Source organism: Xenopus tropicalis, chromosome 1 (assembly GCF_000004195.4).
Source record: "Xenopus tropicalis strain Nigerian chromosome 1, UCB_Xtro_10.0, whole genome shotgun sequence".
Taxonomy (NCBI): domain Eukaryota; kingdom Metazoa; phylum Chordata; class Amphibia; order Anura; family Pipidae; genus Xenopus; species Xenopus tropicalis.
Window position 1 is genome coordinate 79,428,226 of NC_030677.2, and position 26,103 is coordinate 79,454,328.

The 26,103-nt window shown below is 37.1% G+C and overlaps 1 protein-coding gene across 2 annotated transcripts; it reads right to left on the minus strand.

The window, feature by feature from the left end:
• Positions 1-3,042: 3,042 nt before the first annotated feature.
• On the minus strand, positions 3,043-22,552 carry g3bp2 (G3BP stress granule assembly factor 2). Of its 2 annotated transcripts, NM_203942.2 has the most exon segments (12): positions 5,284-5,877; positions 6,737-6,855; positions 9,718-9,846; positions 9,970-10,075; positions 11,343-11,444; positions 12,504-12,684; positions 14,249-14,351; positions 16,254-16,344; positions 16,545-16,718; positions 17,594-17,675; positions 18,937-19,055; positions 22,334-22,356. In NM_203942.2, coding segments are annotated over 11 exon segments (1,455 nt in total). In that variant the 5' UTR covers positions 19,032-19,055; positions 22,334-22,356; the 3' UTR covers positions 5,284-5,604.
• Between the last annotated feature and the right edge of the window lie 3,551 nt (positions 22,553-26,103).

Below are 26,103 nucleotides of genomic sequence, written 5' to 3' on the forward strand. Positions count from 1 at the left end.
TCCCAGTAAAATCCATTTTAACTCTAGGGTTTAACATAATAAAATATGTATAGGTGAACAGGCAGCGAGAAGCGCAATTGTTTTTCCAGGCCCAACCAAATTTTGAGCCGAGAGGCCCGGGTGGATATTTCCAATTTACATAATTTCTGTAATTTACATAAAAGCTTAAGTTACTTATTATGAGCTTATGTAATTGACATACCAAGCAATGACAATGCAGAGCAGCTTGACAGGGCAGGAAAGAGAATAGGGTTTAAAGTTAAGGCAAACGTCACACTACAATTGAATAAAAAAAATACTTAAGGTAAATTCCACTAACCTCTAATTAACTAAATGACTAGACTTATTAGCACATTGTTTTAACTATTTATTTGAACTACTTATTCAAGTGCAACATCAGCTGTTTATATTGGGATTTATTTACTTAATTATGAGAGTCTCCTACACGAACATTTCAACATTTTAATGACTAATTATTGTTCCATAAACATAACAATTATCTAAGTATTAAATAAACCCAATAGGGTTTGTTTTACCTCCAATAAGGATTAATTATATCTTAGTTAAAATTGAATACAAGGTACTGTTTTATTGCTAGAGAAATTGAAAATCATTTTTAAACATTAGAATCATTTGCTTAAAATGGAGTCTATAGGAGATGGTCTTTCCATAATTCTTTTCTTTCTGGATAACAGGATTTTTGATAATGGATCCCATACCTGTATCACAGCTGTTTATCAGCAAGTGTCCATTTTGTAATTTCATATTACAGTCTCTGCATTAGCAACCAAGATAGCTTCTGAGATCAAAACTGTTAAATGATTCAAAAACAAACTTATGAAGACCAATTGCATATTTCCTCAAAATATTACGGTCAGTTAACTAAAATGTAATTTAAATGAAAACTACCTCTTTATTTGTTAAGGTATGCATTGGAGCATGCATTATTTACATACACATTCTTCATTAATGTATCTGTGATATTTCTTAGGCCTGAGAGCAGGGAAGATCTGCTTTCTCCATTTATTGTCATTGAACATCTGACAGACCTGGATGTGAATGAGATCTGCATGACTGGGCTGTGTTGTGGATATTAGCAAAATTCTTTTAGGAATGACTTCCTACTGACATAATCGCAAATGCACTCCACCATGCGCACTACAATGCCCTAGAAGTATGCTCTGAAATTTGTTTGTGCAATAAACCATTCAACTACATCAACACTTTAAGATTATTTTCTATACGTCAGTATTACATCACATTGATGTGTCGACAAATCTTACCTTAACTGCCCTTGAGGCTGAGGCCCCCCCTCCCCCCAAGCCCACCAGGGGGGTCGGAGTGACAGTTTGGCAACCAAAGCACTAAACTGCAGTGGATGTTTAATAAACTTATTCAAGTATATAACAATCTGCAATAAAAACATTTTTCTTCCTGGTTGCAACTGATATTGGTCAGACAGGCCAGTTGTTGGGCCCCATACTTGGACAATAATCTGTTGACGTGTTCTGTGTATGGCTGCAGTAACACAGTGATTCGCCTTGTCAGTTAAAATATTTCCAGTGCACTCCAAAGAAATAGAATGGGAAAATGTTAGGCCGAGAAAGCACAATTGAACTATTTATATCTCAAAAACTATAATGAAAACAAAAACTATTAATGAAAAATGCAGATTTTTTTTTTTTTTTTAAATAGCGACAGTTCCCCATTACATGTGATTTTTCCTTAGGTAACTATATAGGTTATACATTTTATTAGACAGTGTACATGGAACCGTCATCATTTTATATTGCATTTAGAGGCAAATAAAATATTATTATCCCTCCCAGAGCAAAGAATAAAAATGAGCTCTGTATAAATGTCTGAGTACATTATTCACACAAATACTTACCTATCCATTCCCACTCATTTCTTTGGAGCTTTAGACAAATGCATGACTGACGCTGAAAAGCCCTGCACTGTGTAAGTAATTCTAATATAAAAGTATAATGCTTTTTACAATATACACAGGATTTTCTCAAGTGCATAATAATCAGCTACAAAGGAGTTAAAGGGGTTGTTCACCTTTGAGATAACTTTTAGTATGATATAGAGAATAATATTCTGAGACAATTTGCAACTGGTCCTCATTTTTTATCTGTAGTTTATTTCAATAATTGTTCAACAGCTCTCAAGTTTGGAGTTATAACAGCTATCTGGTTTGCTAGGGTCCAAACTACCTTAGCAACCATGGAGCTGTTTGAATGAGAGGCTGATATATGAATAGGAGAGGGACTGAGTAAAAAAAAAAAAAAAAGTAACAATAACAATAAAACTGTAGCCTCACTGGGCAACAGTTTTTTGGCCGCCAGGGTCAGTGACCCCCATTTAAAATCTGCAAAGAACCAGAAAGCGGAAAATGATTAAAAAACTGAAATAATGAAAAACTGCTTAGAATCGGTCACTCTATAACATACTAAAAGGTAAATTAAAAGGTGAACAACCCCTTTAATAGCTGAAAAAGTGACAGACACTTGGTACATAGCCAAGCAGACTCCTTGGTTGCACGCTGCAGGGTGTATAGTTTTCTATCGGTCATGGCGGCAAAGGCAAAACGCAATGTGCAAGTCCAATGGCACAACAGTTTTCACGCTGGAGTGTGTAGTTTCATTTTTACATGTGCCACATATCCTACTAAAACGCTGATTATACCCCTTGTAGAGTTACCTATCAAGTACTCGAATAAAAACCTAAGGAGTAGCTAAAGCTTTGAGGTTAAAATTAAATAAAATAGTACAATAAATTACATTTTAAATGTTTTGATGTTACAAATCAATTAATAAGAATATAAAGCAGGTCATATATTGTCCCTTTGGAAAGCCTATAAGGCCCAAAACATAACTATTTAGCATTGGCATACCATTTATTCTTATCAAGTAAAAGTGCATTATACTCTACTCCTGTATTAGCTTACAAATGCAACTGACTTGACAATTGTATAGGAAAAGAAAAAAAACAAACAAACAAATATTTATAAAGAGAATGACCAAGATCAACAATCAGTAGACATCAGTAGTTTTTTTTTTTATTATATGTTTAATCTGAACACATTCAAATATGGAAAAAAACTGAAGTCAAAATACTCTCCATCTGCAACAAATGTACTAGATTCTATTGGCATATACGGTAATGTTCAACACATTACAGCAAAGATGGTAAACCATTCACCACTGTCTTCTACACTGAATTAAATATGGTGTGCCAATTGTGTTGGAATAGAAGTGCAATGATAAAGCAACAATTAAGGAATAATGAAAGAGAACTGCTACTATGTTGGATGAGGTACATTTACTGAAATATTAAGACAGTAACACTTAAATGTACACAGTATAGTAAGGTGAACAATCACCAAGTAAACATCCTGGATGTTTAATGTTTATTCAAAGTATTGAAACGTGAAGCAGACTGGAAAGCTAAATGGCTCGTATGCTCCTCTGGAACGGCATGTTACATTTTTGCTTTGTCCCAGTTCCATTTGCCATTACACAGTTTAGATGGTGACAGGGTTTAACAGCAGAGATAAAAAAGAAACAGAAAAGGTGGAGGAGGGATAAAAACAAAACCAAGGAACAGAACTGCTGGCAAACAATTCCGTCACTGAATTGGAATGACAAAAACTAGTCCGAGGTTTGCTTGTATCTTAGGGAATTCAAGTACAATACTTCCAGGTAACAGATTGCAAATGTAAAACTTTTATAACACAAAATATATATGTATATATAAAATTATAACCATGAGAAATCTGTGTCCCAGAAATGTATGAAATAGTGCAAGACTTGCCATCAAACACAGAAGACCTCAAGCGACGAACATAAAAAAAAAAAACAAAAAAAAACACAGGGGGTGGAGTGGAGGGATCGGTGGGGGGGGGGGGGGGAATTAGAAGTCGGACGTACACAAAACCTTAAGTTGCCTTGCAGAGTAGAAAATAAAATACTTTTGTGCACAATCATTAGTTTGAAAGAAGGCTCAGCAAACAGTTGCATAAGTCGAAAGCAGCATGTTACTCCATGAGCATTTTTGCTATTTCAGTGGAACGAGGTCTCCCACCCTTTCAGAGCAGCTTTAAGTGTTCACACTTGTTCCCTTTCTGGGCACCATTTCATCTTACTGCACCGGGCTGGTCAGTACCCTGTGCTACATTTGCAGTTTACTGGAATGTGTTGATCTAGACAGTTCGTCCCAAAATGGTGCATTTAAAGTAGCCGATTTGAAGAAAACTGTAGGGAACTGTGGACTTCTTCCTAAAGCCTTGGGTTATGTGTTTTCCCAGTAATTGTGCAGAATGGAAAAGACTGCTAGGAAACGAAACCCTGTACAATATGGTATAGTGCAGACACTTAGAGCTGCAGGTCTATTCTAGGAGCATTACAGTAAATCCTCTGCTTGTAGGTTTAACAGAACTTTAAAAAAAAAAAAAAATGTGCAACTGGACATTTGCAGGACACCATGTAAACCCCGCTTTGTATGCGCTATACAGAGTTACAGTTAGGGCTTTAAACACAGACGTGACCACAACTCCTTTTGACATACTGAACCCTACTACTGGCAAGTGAATACCAATGGTAGATAAGGTGAACCATAGCAAACAAAAACTCGAATGTCTACCCATATACAGATACTGCAGTTTGGTTAGGCAGGCTTTTCAATGATTCTTAAATGTGTTGAAGCTGTTTGGCGTTGCAGCACAGTAAGTCATTCACTGTACAAAATCACCAGCAAGGACTGGAATGATGTATTCATAGAAGGCACCATCATGCTTATTACATTACCAGAGAACTAAAAGACATTTCAGTACAATTTATACTGTACAAAGCTGAAAAGGAGGGTTTGGAGAGTTGGAGAAGATTGAGCAGCCACCCATCTCTGCATGTCAGAGGGGCAAGTGCAAAAACAAAAATCTTCATGTACGAAACTTTGAATAGTGCTCATGATGATACCCTTTGAAGAATCAGATTCACACTATTAAGTTCAGAACAATAATGAGGTTTGAAGAATTTACTTCTGCAATGGTTTGTCTACCATCAGTTTTGTGGTGTATGTGCGCAAACCAAATGGAATTAGAACATCCTCATCTTTATGAGCTACTTTCTAAGAATCTTTTTAACTGCGTAAATGGACGCAGACAGTGCATTTTGTATGAGTGCATAATCACTTGTTCTTTTGTGCCAGAAGAGGCATACGTTGCACTACTCTTGTCTCCAATGAAGAAAACGCTAATACTTGAAATGTGCAGCAGAGGGCTTTTTTTTTGAGAATTTTAATAGGACGTTGCTTTGCAATGCCCATATGAATACTTGCAGTGCTAAGTTATATCAGTTCTCAAATTTCCAAAGTTGGGATGTATAAATTAACAGTTTAAATCCTGTTGAGAAACTGGAAAAAGAAAGAAAGTTCACCTCAATTGAAACTGGAAACAAAAAGATGCTTTTTGCACATCAAAGAAATCATGGGAAAGAGAAAAAAGGCTGTGTCACATTCCAAAGCTAAAAAAATTAACAAGAATGCAAACACGACGAATAAGGTACCACTGTAGGCTTTACTGGATGTTAATTGTGACAAGATTCAGCGGCGCTGGCCAGAGAAACGACCCTCTACAGGTGGTGCTCCTCCACGTCCGCTGCCAAGCTTTTGGACCATTCCTCCTCGTGGTGGAGGGCCCCTTCCATCCCTGTCACGAACCATTCCACCACTGATGAGCCCACGAGGCCCTCCAGGTCCCCTATCATTGCGTCGTATATCTCTGCGGTCGTCTCCACCACGGGTTTCCCTTTCTCTTGCAGCCCTTGTTTTCTTCTCTTCCACATTTAACCGTACCTCTCCACGAAACATAATTGGCTGGTAAGAAAAGAAATAATTACAAATTCTATAAACACTAAAAGGTTTAGAGGCAATAAACACTGAACTAAAATTTGTCCACAACTGTAATCATTATATGTCTGGAGGTACAACAGCTTTATAACACAAATAATTAACTTCCAAAAGCTATAATTCCTCTGTTGTTGACACCCTACCTTGGCCAAGCTAATATGTAGCATTAAAACTTAATTAAAACTTTTCTAATGTAATTTTATTGTTGTATTTCTCATATAAAAGAGCTGTATGTTTTAAATTTTCTTTTCTGTATTCAAGTTTAGCAATAAAGGTGTTACTCAGCGCTCAAGCCAAAAGGGGGTTGGGTTGAAATAATCATGGGAAAAAAATGTTGTTTTGTTTTTTTGAAAATGCATCAGTTAATAGATCTTCTCCAGCAGAATCCTGCATTAAAATCAGTTTTAAGAAACAAAGATTTTTTTATATTTAATTTTGAAATTTCACATGGGGCTAGCCTTATTCATTTTTGAAAACAGTTCTAATGTGTAGTGTAGTCTTTCTAAAAACTAAGAATCAGGCGCAATGCACTGAGATGGCTGCCTACACACCAATACTAAACTAAACATAAAAATAAAATGTTATATACATATACATTTGTTGGTTCAAGAGTTTTAAATGGTAGAGTGGATTATGATATGTAAACATCATCATTTATAAATAAGCACACCATAAAAATCATGACAGAATGCCTTTTTAATAAACTGAATGACTGAAAATGGTTAACTGCACACATTATAAACTTCTGCTTTAAAAGTGAATGTCTACTTCCCCTTGAGATATTTTTATAGGTTTGTAGCATTATTAACAATATAGTACTACTTACTTTTGAAAGCAAAATTCGCTGAACTGGCTCAGAGTCATCAAACACAACAAAGCCAAAGTTTGGTAGTTTCCCACCAACGCCTTTGGTATTAATACGAAGCTCCATCACATTTCCATAACCTAAATGGTATAAAATATGAAAAAAAATTACATTAAATTGCACTAAATAGCATTGTGTTTAAAATATACTGTGACATAAAATGAATCAGTAATGATCTCCTTTGCAACATAAAGGACAAGGAAAGCCTATTTTACTATGGGGCACTCTTCAGAGAAGAATGCACAGGTCAGTGAAAAAACTCCACGGCATTTTACAAACATTTTAGGTGGTGGCCCAGGTACAAGTTCCCATTTGCATATGTGCAGCAGTGTAAAAATAGAAGTTTTACTGTAGTGTGCAAATGTATATTTACAAGTTTAAGTGAAGATAAATGGAAGGTAAAATGAGTTCGCCTGCACATGATTTTTCCTTGAGCAGGTGCAATTTCACTAGAGAATCCCCAACCTAAGGAAAAAAAATGTAAAACGTGTGTGGGGGGGGGGGGGGGGGGGGGGAAGAAGAGGGAGCCCTGGGAGTTTTAAGTCACAGCAAAGAATTTACATAAGGACTACTGAGGAGAGACAAATTCATGAAGGCTAACAAGGCTTAAGGTGGCCACACACATGGCGATTTGCGATCTTTCGTGCTACCATCGGTCGCACGAAAGATCGTACAATCAGCCACAAACCGTTCAGGGCTGAAACGGCAGATAAGGAGGTAGAAACAATAGGATTTCTTCCTCCTTCTGCCGATTCAGCGCTGAAGGCAGATTTTGGTCAGGTGCCTTCTATGGCGCCCAATCAAAATCTTAACTGGCCCGATCGGTGAGTCGACCGATATCAGCAGCTTCCTGCGATATCGGTCAACTGGCCAACTTGCCATACACGCACCGAATATTGTACGAAACGAGGTTTCGTACGATATTATCGGTGCGTGTATGGCCAGCTTTAGTGTTAGACACACCTTAAACTTTATCAAATGCCCCTTAAGGAGACACAAAAACAAAAATGAATAAATAAGACCCTCTCTCTTCCTGTGCAGTGTAAAGTGATGTGCAGCAGCTGGTGGTGGAAGCTGTACCCAATGTTTTCTGTGTTCCCAAGTTAATGTGTACTATAATAGCAAACCCTAACAAAAACGATTATATGGCGTTACAATGTATACAAAGAGGAAGCATATCCAGTTTAGGGTGAGGATTATTACATACATTTCCTTTAATTCTATACATGCAAATGGGAAATAACTTATTAATGCATTTTCAAGTTTAGTGCAAAACTGCATACTTTCCCTACTCAACAGGGTATTAAAACAGACCATAATTTATAATGAGAACAATCCCATTAAGGATACCCAAAGATATTGTTAAAAAAAATCCAGGGAACCTTACAAGACCTCATATGGAAAGGTAAACACCCCAGGATATGCTGGGAATATCTATATATCGCCATGGAAAAAGGGGGAATGGGGGTACCCAACATTGAAGCCTATATGAAAGCTACTACTATACTAGAACAATGTAGAAGTTGCTGGAAAAATGACTCAAAAATTGTGGCTAGAAATTGAAAATGCCTCTTTACAAGGCAACACAACTAAAGATAGATTATGGGCACTAACTATACAACCAAATCTTAAACTCAAAGCCTTATCCACAACGACCCATATGTTTCAAGTGTGGAGGGAAGTTGTCCTCCAAGAAAGGTGCTGGAAACATAAAATATCCGAGATCCCTATGTCCGCTATCAGGGTAATTCTCTAAGCCCCCGAAATTAGGGGTTAGAATAGAGAAAGGTATCAATCATGTAAACGATATTCTAGAGAATACCTCAATATGGTCCTTTCAACAAATTGTAAATAAATATCAAGTTCCTAAACAAAACTTTTTTCTCTATCTACAAATTAGACATATTATATACCCATTGTTGACACTAGCCACAAATATAGCATCTCCCTTTCAACAATCTCAACTCCAATAACATAAAGCAAAACGGTACATCTTTATGCTACAAACTTTTGAATGACTCAACCGACCCTGAGAAACCAGCATTTTTATAAAATGGGAGGAAGACCTGTTAAAGGAGTTTTCCTGGGAACAATGGGTGTCTGCTATGAAATGGCCTAAAAAGGCCTCTAAATGTATTACTTACACTGAACTAAGTAGGAAAATCCTACTAAGACGGCACTTAACACCCACTAGATTCTCTAAAATATCTACGACCTCAACAGAAATATGCTGGAGAGGCTGCGGCCAAAAAGCAGATTCTTATCACATGTGGTAGCTATGTCCACAACTGGGGAAGTTCTGTTCGGAAGGGTCTAATCTAATTCAGTCAATAGGTCCTTGCAAATTAAATCTATCCCCAGAACTAGCATTGTTAAACATAGGGATAGACTCTAACCCACGATAGTAAAGCGATTACATTGCATATTCTGACAGCAGAAAGATACTCCATTGCCAAGAATTGGAAAGCCCCTATACCCCCTTCACTCCAAGAGGTAATAGAAAGAGTCAAGTCGCAAGCAACAATGGAAGGTCTGTACCAAAAATATATGGGTAACCCTGAAAACTTTTATAAACACTGGCAAGTATGGTTAAACAAATATGGTAGTGCTTTCACCAAAATAGGATTCTAAACATGACAGCCTGATACCATATATCGGAATAGACAATTAAGCTAAGATGAAGAGAAAAGTGCTATTTATGTGATCCAATACTGGTTATTAGTTAATATTTTGTTCATATGTAAAATGACTATTGTTTAATGCTTTTTAAAAATCAAGACCTACAGACTTGTTTACTGCAACATACCTTGTATTAGGCTTGAAAGATATAAGTCTGAAAAATGTATGTAACAGCATTCTTTTTTTATGTTAAAAATCAATAAAAATATTTACACAAAAAGAAAAACACAAACAAACCATAATTTAAGGAAAGTCATACTCACTCATAAAGAATTCTTTCAGTTCACTTTCATCAATATCATGTGGCAAGTTTCCAACAAACAGTTGGTGACTGTCAGGGTAGCGGTACATACGACGATTATCAGACTCCGACTGTTCATTGTCACTTCGACCTAGAAATATATCGACAAAATAGTGTTTGTCCCAAAAAAACATGTACTAAGGATCAAAGTTGCTTTGTAAAAACAGTTATACCCAAAGTTTAAAATATATATTCAGAAAAAGCAGCATTTTACCTCCTACCCTTGGACCTCTTGGCTGAAAAGCTGGTCTTTCCCGAGGACGCTGTTCTCTTACACGGAGAGACTGAGCTGGAGCTTCTGGTTTAACATCCACTCTTGCCTAAAACAAAACAGAATGACAGAGTTAGATCAAACAATTCATATGGGAGTGCCTAATTATACTTACTGATGAAAATACAAAAGGTTAATTTCATAATCTGACCAAGTATTTTTGCAGCACAATCTTGCTACCCAGACCACAAATGAATGCTGATTTGTAACTTCCCTACCTAACATTTTACAGATACTATGGTTAGTGTAAAACTCTCTATACGTAGTTTTATAAACATCTTAAAACATAATGTATAGCCGTCTGTATAGCAGAATATAAGGCAGGATGAACACTTCTACTAAATTACTAATTATTTCCTTAATTTCTAGAAAGATATGAAAAGGCTAGGGAACACTGCAAACATAATTCTGATGTAAACCTAATATTTAGGATGCCATGTTCACTGACTTCTTTTGGTCTATGCAACAAGGCAAGATTGCTCCACCACTGTTTGACAAATAACCTCTACAAACTGTGGCAGAGTACTTGAAAAAAAGCAGTATTTGACTGAATTTAATTCAGTTTGCAGTTCTAAACTCTAACTGCCTAAAAGCACTTCACCACTTTCAGGTATCTACCATATGAGTCAATGAGGGGAGATTTTGGGGAATCTGCATATAGTTATGTATATAGTTTTGAGGTAGAAAAGCAAAAACACTTTTTATGACAGTGCCCCTTTAAAAGGTGAACTTTAGTAGTAGTAGTAGTAGTAGTAGTAGTATCAACTGAAACTCAGCAGAAATAACCTTTACGACTATATAAAAGGTATAAAATGTATCGTGCCAGACACCTTTTATTTTACATTAATAGTAAGCAAGACATATGTCGCAGGGGCAAGTCTTTCCAAAAATGTGCACTAAACCTTTTTTTGTGCAGTTAACACTGCATTATGACTAATAGTGCTGCCCATTCACTTGAATGAGAAGAGATCTATATGCTCTATGTAGCCAATACCAATATGAAATAGATAATTAGGGATAAAATTTGCCGTGTGGTCCTGAAACAATTTTATATGCAGATCAGCTTGGCTATTCCCACAGAAAGACCTACAGCACAAAGGCCTGAGCCTATGGATGGGAGAGAAGGAACAGAGTTGAGATACCTTGCCTCCAGCAGACACGCCTACAAACACCCCATACATGTTCAAACCAGTGCAGCCAATCAGAAAAAAAGCATAATACTGTGATTTAGAAAGAACTTTTAAACAGCATTCTATGCCATGAATAGTAACTAAACGTCAAATTATTGTTTGATTGAGCAGTCACAGATTGATTACCTGTGAGGCTGGAGCTTTAATTACATGGGGTGGTATTCCTGATGCTGGCACAGTACCACTGGGAGGCAGGTTTTTACTGGTCACTGATGCCCAGGAGAAAGCCTACAGAAAATAATAAATGCCAACACTTAACAATCTGCTCTTCTCTTATAAAAAAAAAAAAAAAACAAAAACTATAGCTACATTCCAAATCTAATAAGGCAAATATCAGTTTCTGGTGGTAAAAATATGTTTATAAGATCACTACATTGCTATTTGGCCTATGTTGCAAAGGGAAACTAAGCAATGTCAATCAATACAGAGTATTATCAATATATTAAATATTATGTACACTTTTAAAGGACGTCAACCCCCAAAATAATTTTTTGCCTAATAAAAGAAAACATAATTCTAGGCAACTTTCCAATATCAATTTATTAAAAAATTTTTAGTGCTTTAAAAGTTATTTGTAAATGTAATTGCTACAGAATGCAGCACTTGCTGAACTCCTGGTTGTTACTTTTTACACAATGTTGCAAGTGCCAGGCCCCTCTAGCAAGACAAGTCTGTAGAATCTTCTGGCGTTTGTTACATTATTTCAAATGCCAGAGCCACCAGGGCAGAGAATAGAAAGGACAGGCAGGCACTGATTTTAATAGCAGTTATATATAGAAATAACTAAAAAGCCATTATAAATATTGAATGAATGTATATTGCCAAGTTGCTTAGAATTAAGTTTTCCTTTATCAGGAAAAAAAATATTTTTGCGGTTGACATGTCTAGTAACAACTACATATTCATGTGAAATGTCTATTCAGCGGTCATAGAAATTAGTAAACAGATTTTTTCCCTACGAGTAATCATAGGTCACGTCCCTTAGCATAGAAAGATCAGGCTCTGTAAAACTAGTCAGAAGACAACATTTTAAGCAGCTGAGAGAAAAGGGCTAACAGCTATCCTGTTACCTGCACCATACCTACTGTAAGGTAGGTGTGTGAGAAGATTTACATCCTAGTATCTGTGTTGCCAATATAGTCATAAACATTCCCCTTAGAAAAATAAAAGGTTTCACATGATAACACATACAAGATACTGTTAAATGTTACCTATCATGATTCATGCTAATACATTCATAAATAAAAGTAGCTTTTATAGTGCAAACTATTTATAAAGATACCTAACCTTGGGTGGTTCTTGTGGCAGAACAACAGGCTCAGCAGGCGGTGGGGTTGGTGATTTTTCTTCCAACTCCTCTTGCACTTTTTCTTCTGTCTCTGGCTTTATCTCCTCATTCTTTATTTCTGGTTCAGGTTCTGGTTCTGGTTCATTAACTGGCTCCTCTAAAGGCTCCTCCACTCCATTGCTACAATTTAAAGACAAAGTCTTTAGGGGGTGGGGGGGACTAAACAAGATGCTATAACATAAATTAGAGTAGGGGCATGGACACCTAGGCTGAGGCAGGCTGTTGTGCCATGGTTGGAATCATGCCTGCAAACTGGCAATATGGGATAAAGTAATTCAAATTTAGCACTGAAGAGATAAAACCCCAGTAAAAAAAAAAAACTCTGAAAAAGTCTAGGCTGCTGAATAAAGCAACGGTTCTTAAAATAAAGATTTGTCACCTAACATTAGTTACTTAATCACTTAAATAGCAGTAGTAGTTGTTAATCTTATTACAATCATTAGACAAAACTCATTATCACTTGCAGCATACAGTGGGTAAAATAATCCAGTCTGAATTTTTTGTTAAAAAAAAAAAAATGTATACAACAGTTAATGTCATTTTTAGAAATACCACAGATATGTAGTTCTGTGAAAGCCTGGAACAGCATAACTAGACTTAAACATGACTCTATTACCCACGTAACCCACCAAGCAGTTGATCTTTATATACCTGCACTGGACATCTCTGAGGTCTGAAGTATATAAGGCTAATGGCACACAGGGGTTTATCTCAGCCTGTGAAAAAGGCAGGCCAACAATCAGACCCCAGTGCTGACATTAGCTTTCTTCTGTGCCAGCACCCAGAATTATTTTACCATATTCTTTATACCGAACATACTGCCTCAGCCTAAGGGTTCAGCATCTCTATAACAGTAATGATCAAGGCCTTTAAATTTGGCACAAGAGCTCCCTATCTTTTGTTAGTGCTTAGTGTTCTCTGGGCAGATGCCGAAAAGCTAAAAACCTCAGAACATGATGTTTGCCTTTCAAACCTCATAATTATTAAATTACAAAACCCCAAAAGAAAATGCCTGACATTTCTGCCCAACTTTTTTAGCTAAGCTTTAGTTCTCCTTTAAAAGGGGACCATTTACCCACACATAAAAGGCAGTATAATAAAAGTCTTTTGCAAATTAAACAAATGAAACCCAAATTATTTTTTTATTAAAACATCCAGGTTAAGTCAATTACTTTTACTTTCTATTCAGCACTTCCTAGATGTCACACACTCTTCACAAACTATAATTGTGTAGCAGATGCTTGGGCATCAGGTCCCCCATTCTGGCGCAAGATTTTAGGGTGATACAAAGCTTGCCTTAAAAACAGTGCCAGTTCTGATTGCGAATTCCAAAACTTAAGGAAACAAAATTAAAATTTATATAGCGTAGGTAAAGTTTATTTTGCTCAATTACCATGATAGAAAAGCATCTGGATTTATTAGGATGACAGGTCCCCTTTAAAGAGCACTAGTATAAACAGGGCAGTTTATTTTAAATTCAAATTGTGCTCTTATAAGATGCATCCTTATGAATCTGTAAATGTTTATTGCAAATTACCAGTTATATGTAAATGTACTGAATAATCATCAATAATAAAGTACTTTTGAAGTTTGATATAACCACATTAAATTAATATGACATTAAACAATTATTAATTGTGGATTATAAATATAGCTGGCAGGTGGAGGAACTCTGTATACTTACGAAACAGGGTGAGGCTCATAGTATGCATTGTTGGTGTTCTCTTGCGCTGGTTCAGGAGAAGGTTGCCTTTCCTCTTGCTCCTCCTCTACTTCCTCTTCAGATTCTATAAAAGAAAGATCTAAATCAGGAATAACAATAATTTAATATTCCCCACATGCAACTAATTACAGATGAACTAGAAACAAAACTTTAGCTAGTACTCCTTTTAAGCCTGTTCAAGGAGAACGAAAGGCAAAGTCACTTGGGGGAGCCAAAATGTTAGGCATTGTACCCCGGGCTGGTGCCCCAGTTAGGAGAAAGCAGCACCAGCCAGGGGTACTTGTAGTGAGCGCTTCCTCCTTCCTGCCTCCTTTTCCGGCAAATGTCAGCGGTCGGCGCATGCGCAGTAGAGTGAAAAGTCGACTTCTCTGTTAAAGTTAGGATTTTCACTCTACTGTGCATGCGAGTGAATCAGGAAGGAGGAAGCGCTACAGGTGCCTAACATTTTGGCACCCCCAAGTGACTTTGCCTTTCCTTCTCCTTTAACAACACTGTTCCAAGCAAGTCGACTTTTTATCTCAAGCCATAAAATCAGAAAATTTACTTAATATCTATTAGGTAGGTTTAAAATCCAATTTAGATGAGGGGATGAGTAACCCCGCATTGGCCTTTGTTGATTCGAACATTGTTTAAAGGTCCAAACATTGGATCGGCCCGATATTGCCACATGGGTGGCAATGATTGGCAAATTTGGTGACCTAGCCAGATGAGAAGATCTTTCGGTGTATGGCCACATTAAATTAAAAAAATGTAAGACAACACAATCAACTAGTAGACAATTAGCAGACAACACAATCCTGAAGGCCCTTTTTTCTAAAAGAAAAAAGCCATATCAGAAGAGGATATGGTTTCATAGGCTAAGACACAACCTGGGTATGCGAAGACAACTAGAATGAGGGACAAATTTGAGTTTTATTATCCAGAAAGCTCTGAAATATGGAAAGGCCATTTCCCATAGAGTTGATTATAAAAAGAAAATATATCCTTTTATGATGAGCTTATTTAGTTGTGTTTATATCGAAAAATACAGATTCCAGATATAAATATAAAGTAGGTGGTGCTCAGATTCTTCAGAGGAACTTCTAGAATACACCATTTTAAAATGCAACTCCACCCTTCCCTTGTTTAATTTTAGTGAAAGTCTAGGAGAGGGGTGGGAAACTAGCAAACACACACACAGCAAATACACAGATAGACTAACATGGTCTGTGAAATCAGGTATGTCAGTGTAAAAATAAAATTACACATTTATTTCTGCAAGTTCATAAAGTGTTTAGCACCATTTCTACATTACCCCCTCAAGCAAATGCTTTTTAAAAATGTAAGCAAATAAATTTAAGCAAATAATTCTAATTGTTTCTTAATGATTTATTTCCTCAGTAATAACAGTACCTTATTGTAACCATGGTGCCTTCTGTGGGGTGTTTGTCTGTTATATACATATATTCAGGTCCTGCAGATGTGATCCTGGGGCTGCTGCCACCTGAAGCTGTAACTACCCCTCCCCCAACACCCTCCACATTTAACGCTTACTTACTACCAATAAAGTATCTTACAACTAGGGACGTTCCTAGCAGGTAGTAAGAGCTGCCACCATATCAACCTACTAGAAGTAAACACCATTACAAAACAAGCTGCATGGTTGATTACCAGTTTGTTCAAACTGTATAATGCACATTGCATTGGTATTCTGTGAATGCTTATGGTATGCAGCTAAAATAAGTAGCCATTCAGTATATAAGAATATTGAGTGTTCTATTTTATAACAAACAAATCCAGGCATTTATGTTTATGCTTTCTGCCACTTTGTCTGGAATGGGAGCTGTGGGTGGTTGATGTACTCTCTCAGTAATAGTACATGCCTCCTATCTGTCTCCTAAGAACAGAATTTTTTTAAAAAAGAGCAAACATAATGTTGACTAACCAAACTTTTGCCAGCATCTTTTTGGGAATACACATTTCCTACCTTCATCCATCTCTGCTTCTGAGTCACCAAAAACTTCATCTTCATAGCGAAAGATGTCATTATGGACATAGAATTTGTTTGGAACCGAACCCTATATTACACCAAAAAATACAAACTCAGTTAGACACCACATTAAGTCAAAAGTCATTGCAGATTGTTAAAAATAACTGCCTCACCAATAATTTCAACTGGGTAAAATTTATTGTATGAATATTTTAGAACACTGGAAAAAGCTGTGTCAGGCACTTTACAGTAAGCCTCAGCAATTTGACGACAAATTAAAGTACTTACTTCTGGAGCAAGGACAAACGTCTGCATGAACTTTCTCATTGGCTGTCCATTATTGGAAAGTTCACCCATAACTTGCACCACAACGCCATCGCTCAGTGTAGCATGTGCATCTACGTGCCGGATTTTGGTACGACATTCACTGAACTGAAGAGACATCACCTTTTTGTGAATTTCCTTTGGGTGGGGAAAAAAAAAACAAAACAAGTTTCGAGAGGTATAAATAAGGTACAACACAGACGGCACAATATTGTTGTACTTCATAAAGCACCATGATATAACAAATATTCAAAATACTGAATAAAACATGACCATAATTGTCCCTTTGTTGAATGGGAGAAATTCTTAACCTTCAGCAACTTAATATAAATTCAATAAATTGTATAGTAATCAGAGATAAAGTTTACTTCCCGGTTATGATAACATACATACTGCTATATAGTTTTCCCAAGATCCTCAAAATGACGCAAAAATTTAGGACAGCATATTTTCATTTATGCAGAACTACTAGTGTATGGGGTGCTACTCATTTTTATCATTCATTTTAAACACAGTCAAGGAGATTTGTTTTGACTACAATACAAGTGGTCCTATGTGGGAGATAAATACTAGTCTCAATGCACACACTAAAAGAAACAGGTAGTACCTGAGCTAAAGATATTACAGATTAAGTGGGTGAGAGATACAGTTGAAAGGGTAGGAAAGGGCAGCAGCATACATCTTATGTCCCATAGTGAGTAGATGCTGGAACACAGTAAATTGCTTTGAAAGTTGAAGTTAATACTTTAGGTGTTTTCAGACAGTACACTAAAAAAATATTTTTCAATTGCTTTCTATTATTTAATTTATAATTATAACTGAAGTTTAAGATGTAACTTTCCTCCCTCTTGTGCTTGAGTCTAGTAACTCAGAAATACTTGCTACAATTTGCTAAATTAGTTGATACATTTTTACTGTGGCATTGCAAAGGGTGTGATATAGATTTGTATAGGCTTTAATATACATATTTTACACACTTATCTATAATTTAATACAATATATTTCATACATACAGCCTGGCCATAAACGGCTTCTTGTGGCTTTCCAGTGGCATCCAGCCCTCCATGTACGTAAGAAGAATTTCTTCCATAAAACCTTAAAAATGTAAATTAAAAAAAGAAAAAAGGTGTTTTATGAAAGCATAATTAGGTAGTAATATGACCCTTTTAACAAAACAAATAGTGATGAGGACTTCCGTTGTTAAAATAACTAATGCTTTAATGCTGGGGGCTAACGCAAGAGATACTAGCTCAAGTATTAACCCCATGCCATGTGCTTATCTGTAAATGAATACAAACGAATGGCACCCACTAAAATTCATTGTAGATAATGAATGTAATCAAAAAGGCCCAATACAATTTCTTGTAGAGAGCCTCACAGAAGACCTGAATTCTAAAGATATTTCTGTAACACATACAAACTACAGCTCATAGTTGTGATTTGCAGTTAATCGATTTAAAACACATTTAAAACAAGGGCCAATGAAAATCAGGTCAATGGCTAGATTTAGCGAAATGTTGCACAGAAAAAAATGAAGACCTGCTGCAAACTGTCTTGGATTCCTATGCTACCCCCCCCCCCGCATGGTGAAATGTCACCACATTATAGAAAACAATTTAAACTGTTGCAGGGGGTTACACCAGATGTAATTCCTGAATACTTTCAGAGTCCAGATGTCATAATTTCAGGTGTTCTGTGTGTGAGTTGACATGTGCACACTATTCTTTAGAAACAAGTACACTGTGCCTATTGAAGCAGGGAGCTGAGGGAACCCTGAAGCTACCACCTGATCGAGAGGTGGTTGCAGCTCCAGGGTTTCCCTGCATCAAAAGGCACAGCAGCGCTTGATTCATAACAGGAAGGCTGTGGCTGCAAGCGCAACTATATGGTGTAAAGTGCAAGAAGCGTATTTTGACAAATACCTATAAAGGAGAAGGAAATGTCTAATCACTGGGGGGAGCCAAAATGTTGTTAGGCACCCAAGTGAATGTAACTATTTAACCCTATACCTTGGGCAACAAAAGGGAATCGCTGCATTGCTTTGGTTTGCCGGTGTCACGTGAAGCTTCCTTCTGCTGGCAAGTTTGCACAACTGGAAAACCAAAGTGATACCTAGGCCTTTCCACCGGCAATCCCCTTTGTTGCCAGTGGAAAGGCATTTTGGAGAGATGGAGAGTCGTCCACGGTAGCAGAGATCTATCATGGGCGACTAATCTCTCTTTGGGACATTACCCTTAAGGTGATCACCCTTATCCCAGCATAGAGATATTGTGCTACTGATTTTAAAAGAATTAAATTGTTATGCAACATCACAGAGAATATCTACACATGAATCCATGGTCAAAAATACCTTTACCTGTGCAAAAAGTCTGGTGCTTTATTTAAAAGTGTGTAGTACTGTCTCACAAACTCCCGCCCTACAAGCAGGGGACTTGGCTTCTCCATCACCATTTCTTTGGTACAGAAAGTAATGTGCTGCAATAAAGAACAGATTAAGATTACTATTTTTTAGATTACTTCCCCAAACAATAAAAGATGAAATTTATGAGAAGTTGGTAAAAACAAAAGTTTATTTAATAAGTTAAGATAATATATACATTATATATATGATGCTGCATTATAAAGTATAAGGTTACACCTGCAATTATTGTGATAGAAGCAATTTCATGTAACAAGCTAATGAACACCAAGCAAAATGGCTGACATCTGGGATCAGGGCACATACTGGGCAGTTTAGCTACCAGTTTATATGACCAAACTGGGCAGTGACCTGCCCATTTTACAAATTTGAGTATGCTTAAATATTTAATGTCATGCTAATCTAAAAATCATTCAACTATCTTGTTTTACTTCCAACATGGATTCATGGGATTCATGTAAGCTTAGTTTAGACCAAAAAAAATAATTTAGATTTAGTATTAGTGCTGAAACAAATTAAAAACTAAAAATAGCAATTCCATATGGCTGCTTAAATGGATACTGTCGTGATTTTTATGGTATACACCGTGTACATGGCAAATAATCAACTCTACCATTTAAAATGTTATTCTTGAACCAACAAATGTACTTTTTTAGTTGTAATATTGGTGTGTAGGCAGCCATCTCAGAGCATTGTGTCTGATTCTGAGCTTCGAGAAGCTGGCTCGTGCTATACATTAGAACTGCTTTCGGACAGCCTGTTTCTCCTGCTCAGTGTAATAAAGGTGGCCATACACGAGGCGATTTCGCTCGTTGTGCGATGAACGATTATATCGACAAACGATCGTATGGCGATCGAGTTCCCATACGATATGCCATCCACGGGCAACGATAATTCGGGAAAGATTTTGTCGCATCATTATCGTAAAATACCTACGATCGTACATCTACGTACGATCGATGTCGTTGCTGGCAATCGTGACATGCGCAGAGAACAATCGTTGAAAGACAAATGTCTGACACTCACACCAACTGGCAGATTTTATCGTTAAACGACCAAAATTTTTAAACCTGGCCGATCGATTTTGGGGACGATAATGTCGGCTCGTTTAGTGGGCCGACGATCGTTCGTACACCACCAACAATACGATAACTTAACGATAGCATCGGATCGTTCGGGAATCGGTCGTTTGTAAGTAAAAAATCGGTCCGTGTATGGCCACCTTAACTGGCCAGACTTGGATTTCTTACTATTGAGAGCTATTCTGATATCTACTGGGAGCTGCTATCTTGCTACTTTCCCATTGTTCTGCTGATTGGCTGTGCCACACTGGCAAACCTGTTAAGTGTTTTTTTAAAAAGCAGATTTCAATGCAGGATTCTGCTGGAGAACCTTTATTACCTGATGAATTATGCAAAAAAAAAAAAACAACATGTTTTTCCCATGACACTTTATAAACAAAAGGAATTCTGGGAACTATTCCAAAGAGCTCCAAGAAAATCCCATTTATATGGGTTTATCCTATAGGCTAAAGCTCACCCACTGGGTTTTTTAAGCAGGAACCAGGATAATACAGGAAAGTACTTTTTTTTTTAGGTCAACCTCTCTGCAGATTTGTATAAAGAAATGGAATAAAATATTTACTAGACTTGTGATATGAATCAGCAATTGGAACTAATATATATCAAACCTTCCAAGGAAAAACATCCAAAGGATTGTTTACATGGAAGCAGGTTGTCAAGACCAGACAAAAAGAATACATTTTAGCACTGCCTCTCACAAGTAACAAAAACGGATTCTTGCATTTTCTGATACCGATATCAGAATTTGCTCTGCACCATTGGGACTAGTTTGCGACAACCACAGTTAACACCTTTATCCTAACAAATTTCCAATGCACAACTCCAGTCATAACATTTATTTGATTACTGTTGCCGTAAAAAATTACTCCTTTCACAGTAATTGCCCTGACCCTACCAGTGCTATTGCGGGTCAGGTGATTTTTGTTTTGGAATGTGTGCTCGTGGCTCAGTTTTCAATAAAAACAACAAAAGCCTGACCAGCTGATGCACCAGCAGGCACAGGGAAATTACTGAGAACATCTATAACAACTGAAAGCTTTTGCCAACCACATGCAGAGATGGAAATGGAGCAGGTGGCAAAACTTGTGCATTACACGTTTAAATGGCAGACAGCTGTGTAGCAGTCCAACCCCCTCCTCCAACAGCAAGTAACAACAATCTATGACTTCTGGAAATGTTATGCTAGATGACCAGTCATAATCTTCAAAAGAACAGTGTGTTAACCAATTTAGGCTCTAGAAACAAACTATGATAAAACCGTGGCACTTAGTTGGTGCAACTTTTTAAAAAGTAGCAGCGACTATTCACATTGATTTAACTGCTAAAGCATATATGAGTTGGTGTAACTAATCACGCATCGTTTGCAGTGAGCCGATTGGTCGCTGCTACTTTTTAAAAAGTTGTGCCGACTAATTGCCCTGTGTGTCTTCACCCTTAAAACGATTTGGCAGCTTATCTGTCCCTGTACCCGGGCCCCCCTATCTGACCGTTTTTCCTGTTGGATCATATATGCTCGTTGATAGGGTCCTCCGTCGCTGTAATTCATTATTGTTGCAAGTCATTAAATTAACCTGGTATTACCCAAAATGTTTTTCTGTACTCTAAAACTAATTTTTATTTTATTCTGTAACGTATCAGAAATTTGTCAGACTATGGACAGTACAATATCCTGGTCTAAAGCAGGGCTACTGTTTTATCAACCCCCAAAAAAGTATAAAAAAAATTATATGCCCAATATCTGGTTTCTAAAACGTTCCTGGTCCTATGCTTGCAAAAGATTAGTTCTGTTTATTATACATATTATATGGTGCATATAAGGTGGGGTTATCCAATCAATGTATGTTGAAACTTGTTTTCCAAGGGCCACAAAATGGATTTGAGAGAGTTAAAGTGCAACAGTTTTTCAGATGAGGCCCCTGTATGGATTAGTCACTGAACTACAAAGCACCAAAAGGGGTTTCATTTTGATGAAAACAAGAACAATAAAATTATCACCAACAATGCACCATGTGGATTTTACAGGCATTCACGGTTAAATTAACGTTTTAGCACTCCCGCCCTACACTTACCAACAGACTGGTATAATAGCTATACATGATATTGCACAAGAAAAGGCTACTTATTTACTATGCAGTCAAATGTTGGACAAGAGTTATGCGTCCCTTTGTGTACATGGAGTCATAACAAGAGCCCATTGTGTACGCGTTGATAAAATCACATCCCACACAATATGCACAAGGCAGTGCGCTCACCTCTGCCAGAGCCGGTCAGGAGGCCACTATTCCCCCGGACACGGAATAAGGAGTCCCGATACCCGTCGGATGATATAAGACCGTAATGAATTTTCTCACCCCGTTAGGCTGCAGGCGGCAGCTTGCTGGGCGGGATTATGGCGTTCTCCTGCTGACGTCACGCCGGTGACGCAGGACTCAGGCAGTTACGCGGGCTAGAACCACAAACCCCACAGCAAATGACGGCGCACCGCCTATAAATTTTGTCATCACGCAGCGCAACGTCACATGCAGCGTGTCCTTTTTTTTCAAATAAACTTTATTGTCAAATAAATGAGAGAGCTGTGTTTGATTTGCAGCTGTGTGAAAGTTGAAAGGTATTTAATTCTAGGGTTTCCGTGTAAGCGTTAAGTATCATATCTAGTACATATGGGGATTACGATTTTACAGCAAGTATACTAGATGTTCCCTTTTCTAAAGGGTGTCGGTAAAAACTGCATGCCTGCTGTAGTTGAATACCCAGTTTTCAGTGTTGGCAAAGAGCTGTCCCTATGGTTTACAGTGCTTTCTGCAAAAAGCGTACATGTCCTCTAGTATGATGTTGCTAATAAAGTTGATTTTAAAAAAAAAAATGACTTCAATTTAGCGTTTTCTCTCTTCTGTCCAATCACAGGAAAATACGTCACTTGTAGGGGTGTTATTGATTGAAGTTTTAGAACGTATTGAAAGCATTGTTTCAGATAATAACAGCAACGTATTAATTGTAATTGATGTATTTCTGCATTAATGTGATGTTGGAGTGGAACCTTTTCGTTTCTAGCAAAAAACTAGGCCTAGCAGAAACTGCAAATGTGTTTGCGCGTAACATTTAGTTTCTACGATTTATAATAGGTCATTGACTGTGCTCGAAACATTTCTGTGTTATATGGTTCGCAGTAAAATCGTTTAATAATAAACATAATGATCTGAACAGGAAATACTTTTGCTTTATATCAAAATATAAAATAATTAGACAATACTTTCAGATACGCAGCTAAGCCATAATAATAATTATTAAAATGAGAACTAAATCTTAACAGTAAGTAGTAAAAGCTACAAAAAATGTTTTGGGCTTCTTTACTAGCTTAAGGGCTAATTTTGTGCCTTTGAAAGTGCCTCGAGTAGCTTCCTATCTTCTTTTATGGTGATTTATAGTATGTTAAAAACAAAGCTTAACCTTGGTGGACATTTTCTTTCAAACTCATTTACTGTGTTACTATGCTTTGATCTTAAATTTGCCACCTGACCATTAAAAATTATGCTTGATGCCAATGTTATTAATAGGGAAAAAACCTAAAAATACAGAAAGGTATTTTCTTTTAAGAAAAGGCGGCACCCCTACATGGCCTGCATATGCATATGTTTAGGGACCGATTCACAATGTACAGTATATCATCATCATATAAAAAGGAGAAAAGGCACAAGTTACATAGCAGATAACTGATAAGTTCTGTATAATACAATAGTGTTTTATCTGTTATCTGCTAAGTGCCTGTGCCTTTTCTCCTTTGAATGGCTGCCTCCATGGCTACACAGCTGCATTCTTTATATAAACCATAGTAGTGTTTCTGAGGCAAACACACCAGTTGTACCAGTGCAGGGTAGCAGTACATTATATTGTAATTTCTTTTAAACACTTGAATTTTTTGGTGTTACTGTTCCTTTAAAAAAGTACATTATACATGTTTTTAACATAATATATTACACATGCTATATATTACACATTACTGTATTACATATGCAATATGTTACATATTACATTTGTTATATATTACATATAACATATGTTAAAAGTGAAATGTATAATTTTCAGTGCCTTTGAAGATTCCTAGTTAAGTTTTATCCCTTGCTAGAATGTGCTGCTGGAATGATGCAATCTGTTGCATGTTATGTTATATATAACAGACTGAATGTTTTACATGTTTTTTACATGTTTTACAGGTATAGGACCCATTATCTGAAACCCCATTATCCAGAAAGCTCAGAATTATAGAAGTGCCATCTCCCATAGACTCCATCATAATTCAAATGTTTAAAAACGATTTCCTTTTTCTCTGTAATAATAAAATAGTACCTTGTACTTAATCCCAACTAAGATATAATTAATCCTTATTGAAGGCAAAACATTCCTTTAGGGTTTATTTAATGTTTAAATTATTTTTTAACAGGCTAAATGTATGGGGAAAACCTCATGTACCATTTTGGATAATAGGTATATATAATAAACAATGCAGAAGAACAGCACTCACAGGATTTGCTGAGTCAATATTCCAAAGGTTTATTTTGCTAATTTGAGCAAAATAAACCTTTGGAAGATTGACTCAGCAAATCCTGTGCGTGCTGTTCTTCTGCGTTGATTATGTTGTTTCTCAGTCCAGGCACTCAGGTAAAACAACTGTTTATCGTGTGCACCATTAGTCTCTCTCTCTCTCTCTCTCTCTCTCAATATTACACATATTAATATTACATGTTACACTGCTGGAATTATGCAGTCAATTTGATACGATGTTAAGGTAAATGGATAACAGATTGAAGCAGCTTTGAAAACCCTTGGCTGAATGTTTTGTCCTGTGCCATAATGCACTGCTAAGGTGTGACACAACTTTATTGGTTACATGGGCAAGCCTGTGAATTTCGGGTAAACAGATGGCAGATTAATGTCTCTGGTTATTACATTACATTAACATTTATTTATAAAGCGCCAACATATTCCGCAGCGCTGTACAATTAGTGGGTTACATACATTGGACATACAGAGTAACATATAAAACAATCAATAACCGATACAAGAGGTGAAGAGGGCCCTACCCAAAAGAGCTTACAATCTACAAGGAGAAAGGGTTGAGACACAAGGTGTGGGAATGGGCATGACCAGAGTTGTGAGAGGTGTGGCACAGGGTGTTGCTAAACTAGATTAGGGTAAGCTTCTCTGAATAAATGTGTTTTTAGAGATCTCTTGAAGGCAGAGAGATTGGGTGAAAGTCTGACAGTTTGTGGGAGCGAATTCCAGAGAAGGGGGGCAGCCCTTGCAAAGTCTTGAATGCGAGCGTGTGAGGAGGGAATGTTATGTCCTTGAGATGATAGTCACTAAAAAGTTTTGTTGCATTTGGTCATACCATGTCCCAATTCATTAAGAACACCTAGGGGCCGATTCATTAAAACACGAGTTCGAATCCCGAATGGGAAAAAATCGGATTGGATATGATAATTTCTGAAGATTGCAAATATCATGAAAAAAATCGTATTAGTCACAATAATATTGTATTAGCGATCCGAAAGTCACGAAATTTTCGTACGATAATATCGTACGAGGTTTCGTACGATATTATCGGTGTGTGTATGGCCAACCTCGTTTCGTACGATATTCTATGCGTGTATAGCAAGTCGACTGATATCGCAGAAGGCTGCTGATATTGGTCGACTCGCCGATCGGGCGCCATAGAAGGCACCTGACCAAAATCTGCCTTCAGCGCTGAATCGGCAGAAGGAGGTAGAAATCCTATTGTTTCTATCTCCTTATCTGCCTGTTTCAGGTTAAAAGATTTTGATCTGGCACCATAGAAGGCGCCTGAGCAAAATCTTCCGTCGGCAGGAGGTATTGTTTCTACCTCCTTATCTGCCGTTTCAGTCCTGAACGGTTAGTGGCAGATTGTATGATCACGAAAGATCTACAATCGCCACGTGTGTGGCCACCTTTAGGGCTAAACTCCCTAAGCACTTTTCCCGATGGAGTTGGTTTGACAAAACACAAA

What these genes read in the sequence shown, in the direction of transcription:
- g3bp2 (XM_012958364.3), bottom strand. Translation starts at nt 19,031, where the DNA reads ATGGTGATGGAGAAGCCAAGTCCCCTGCTTGTAGGGCGGGAGTTTGTG. An exon ending in AAGCCGTTTATGGCCAGGCT is followed by an intron (nt 16,719 to 17,593) that starts GTATGTATGAAA and finishes CCCCACCCAAAG; the next exon opens with GAAATTCACAAAAAGGTGAT. An exon ending in ACTGAAAGAATTCTTTATGA is followed by an intron (nt 6,856 to 9,717) that starts GTGAGTATGACT and finishes TATACCATTTAG; the next exon opens with GTTATGGAAATGTGATGGAG.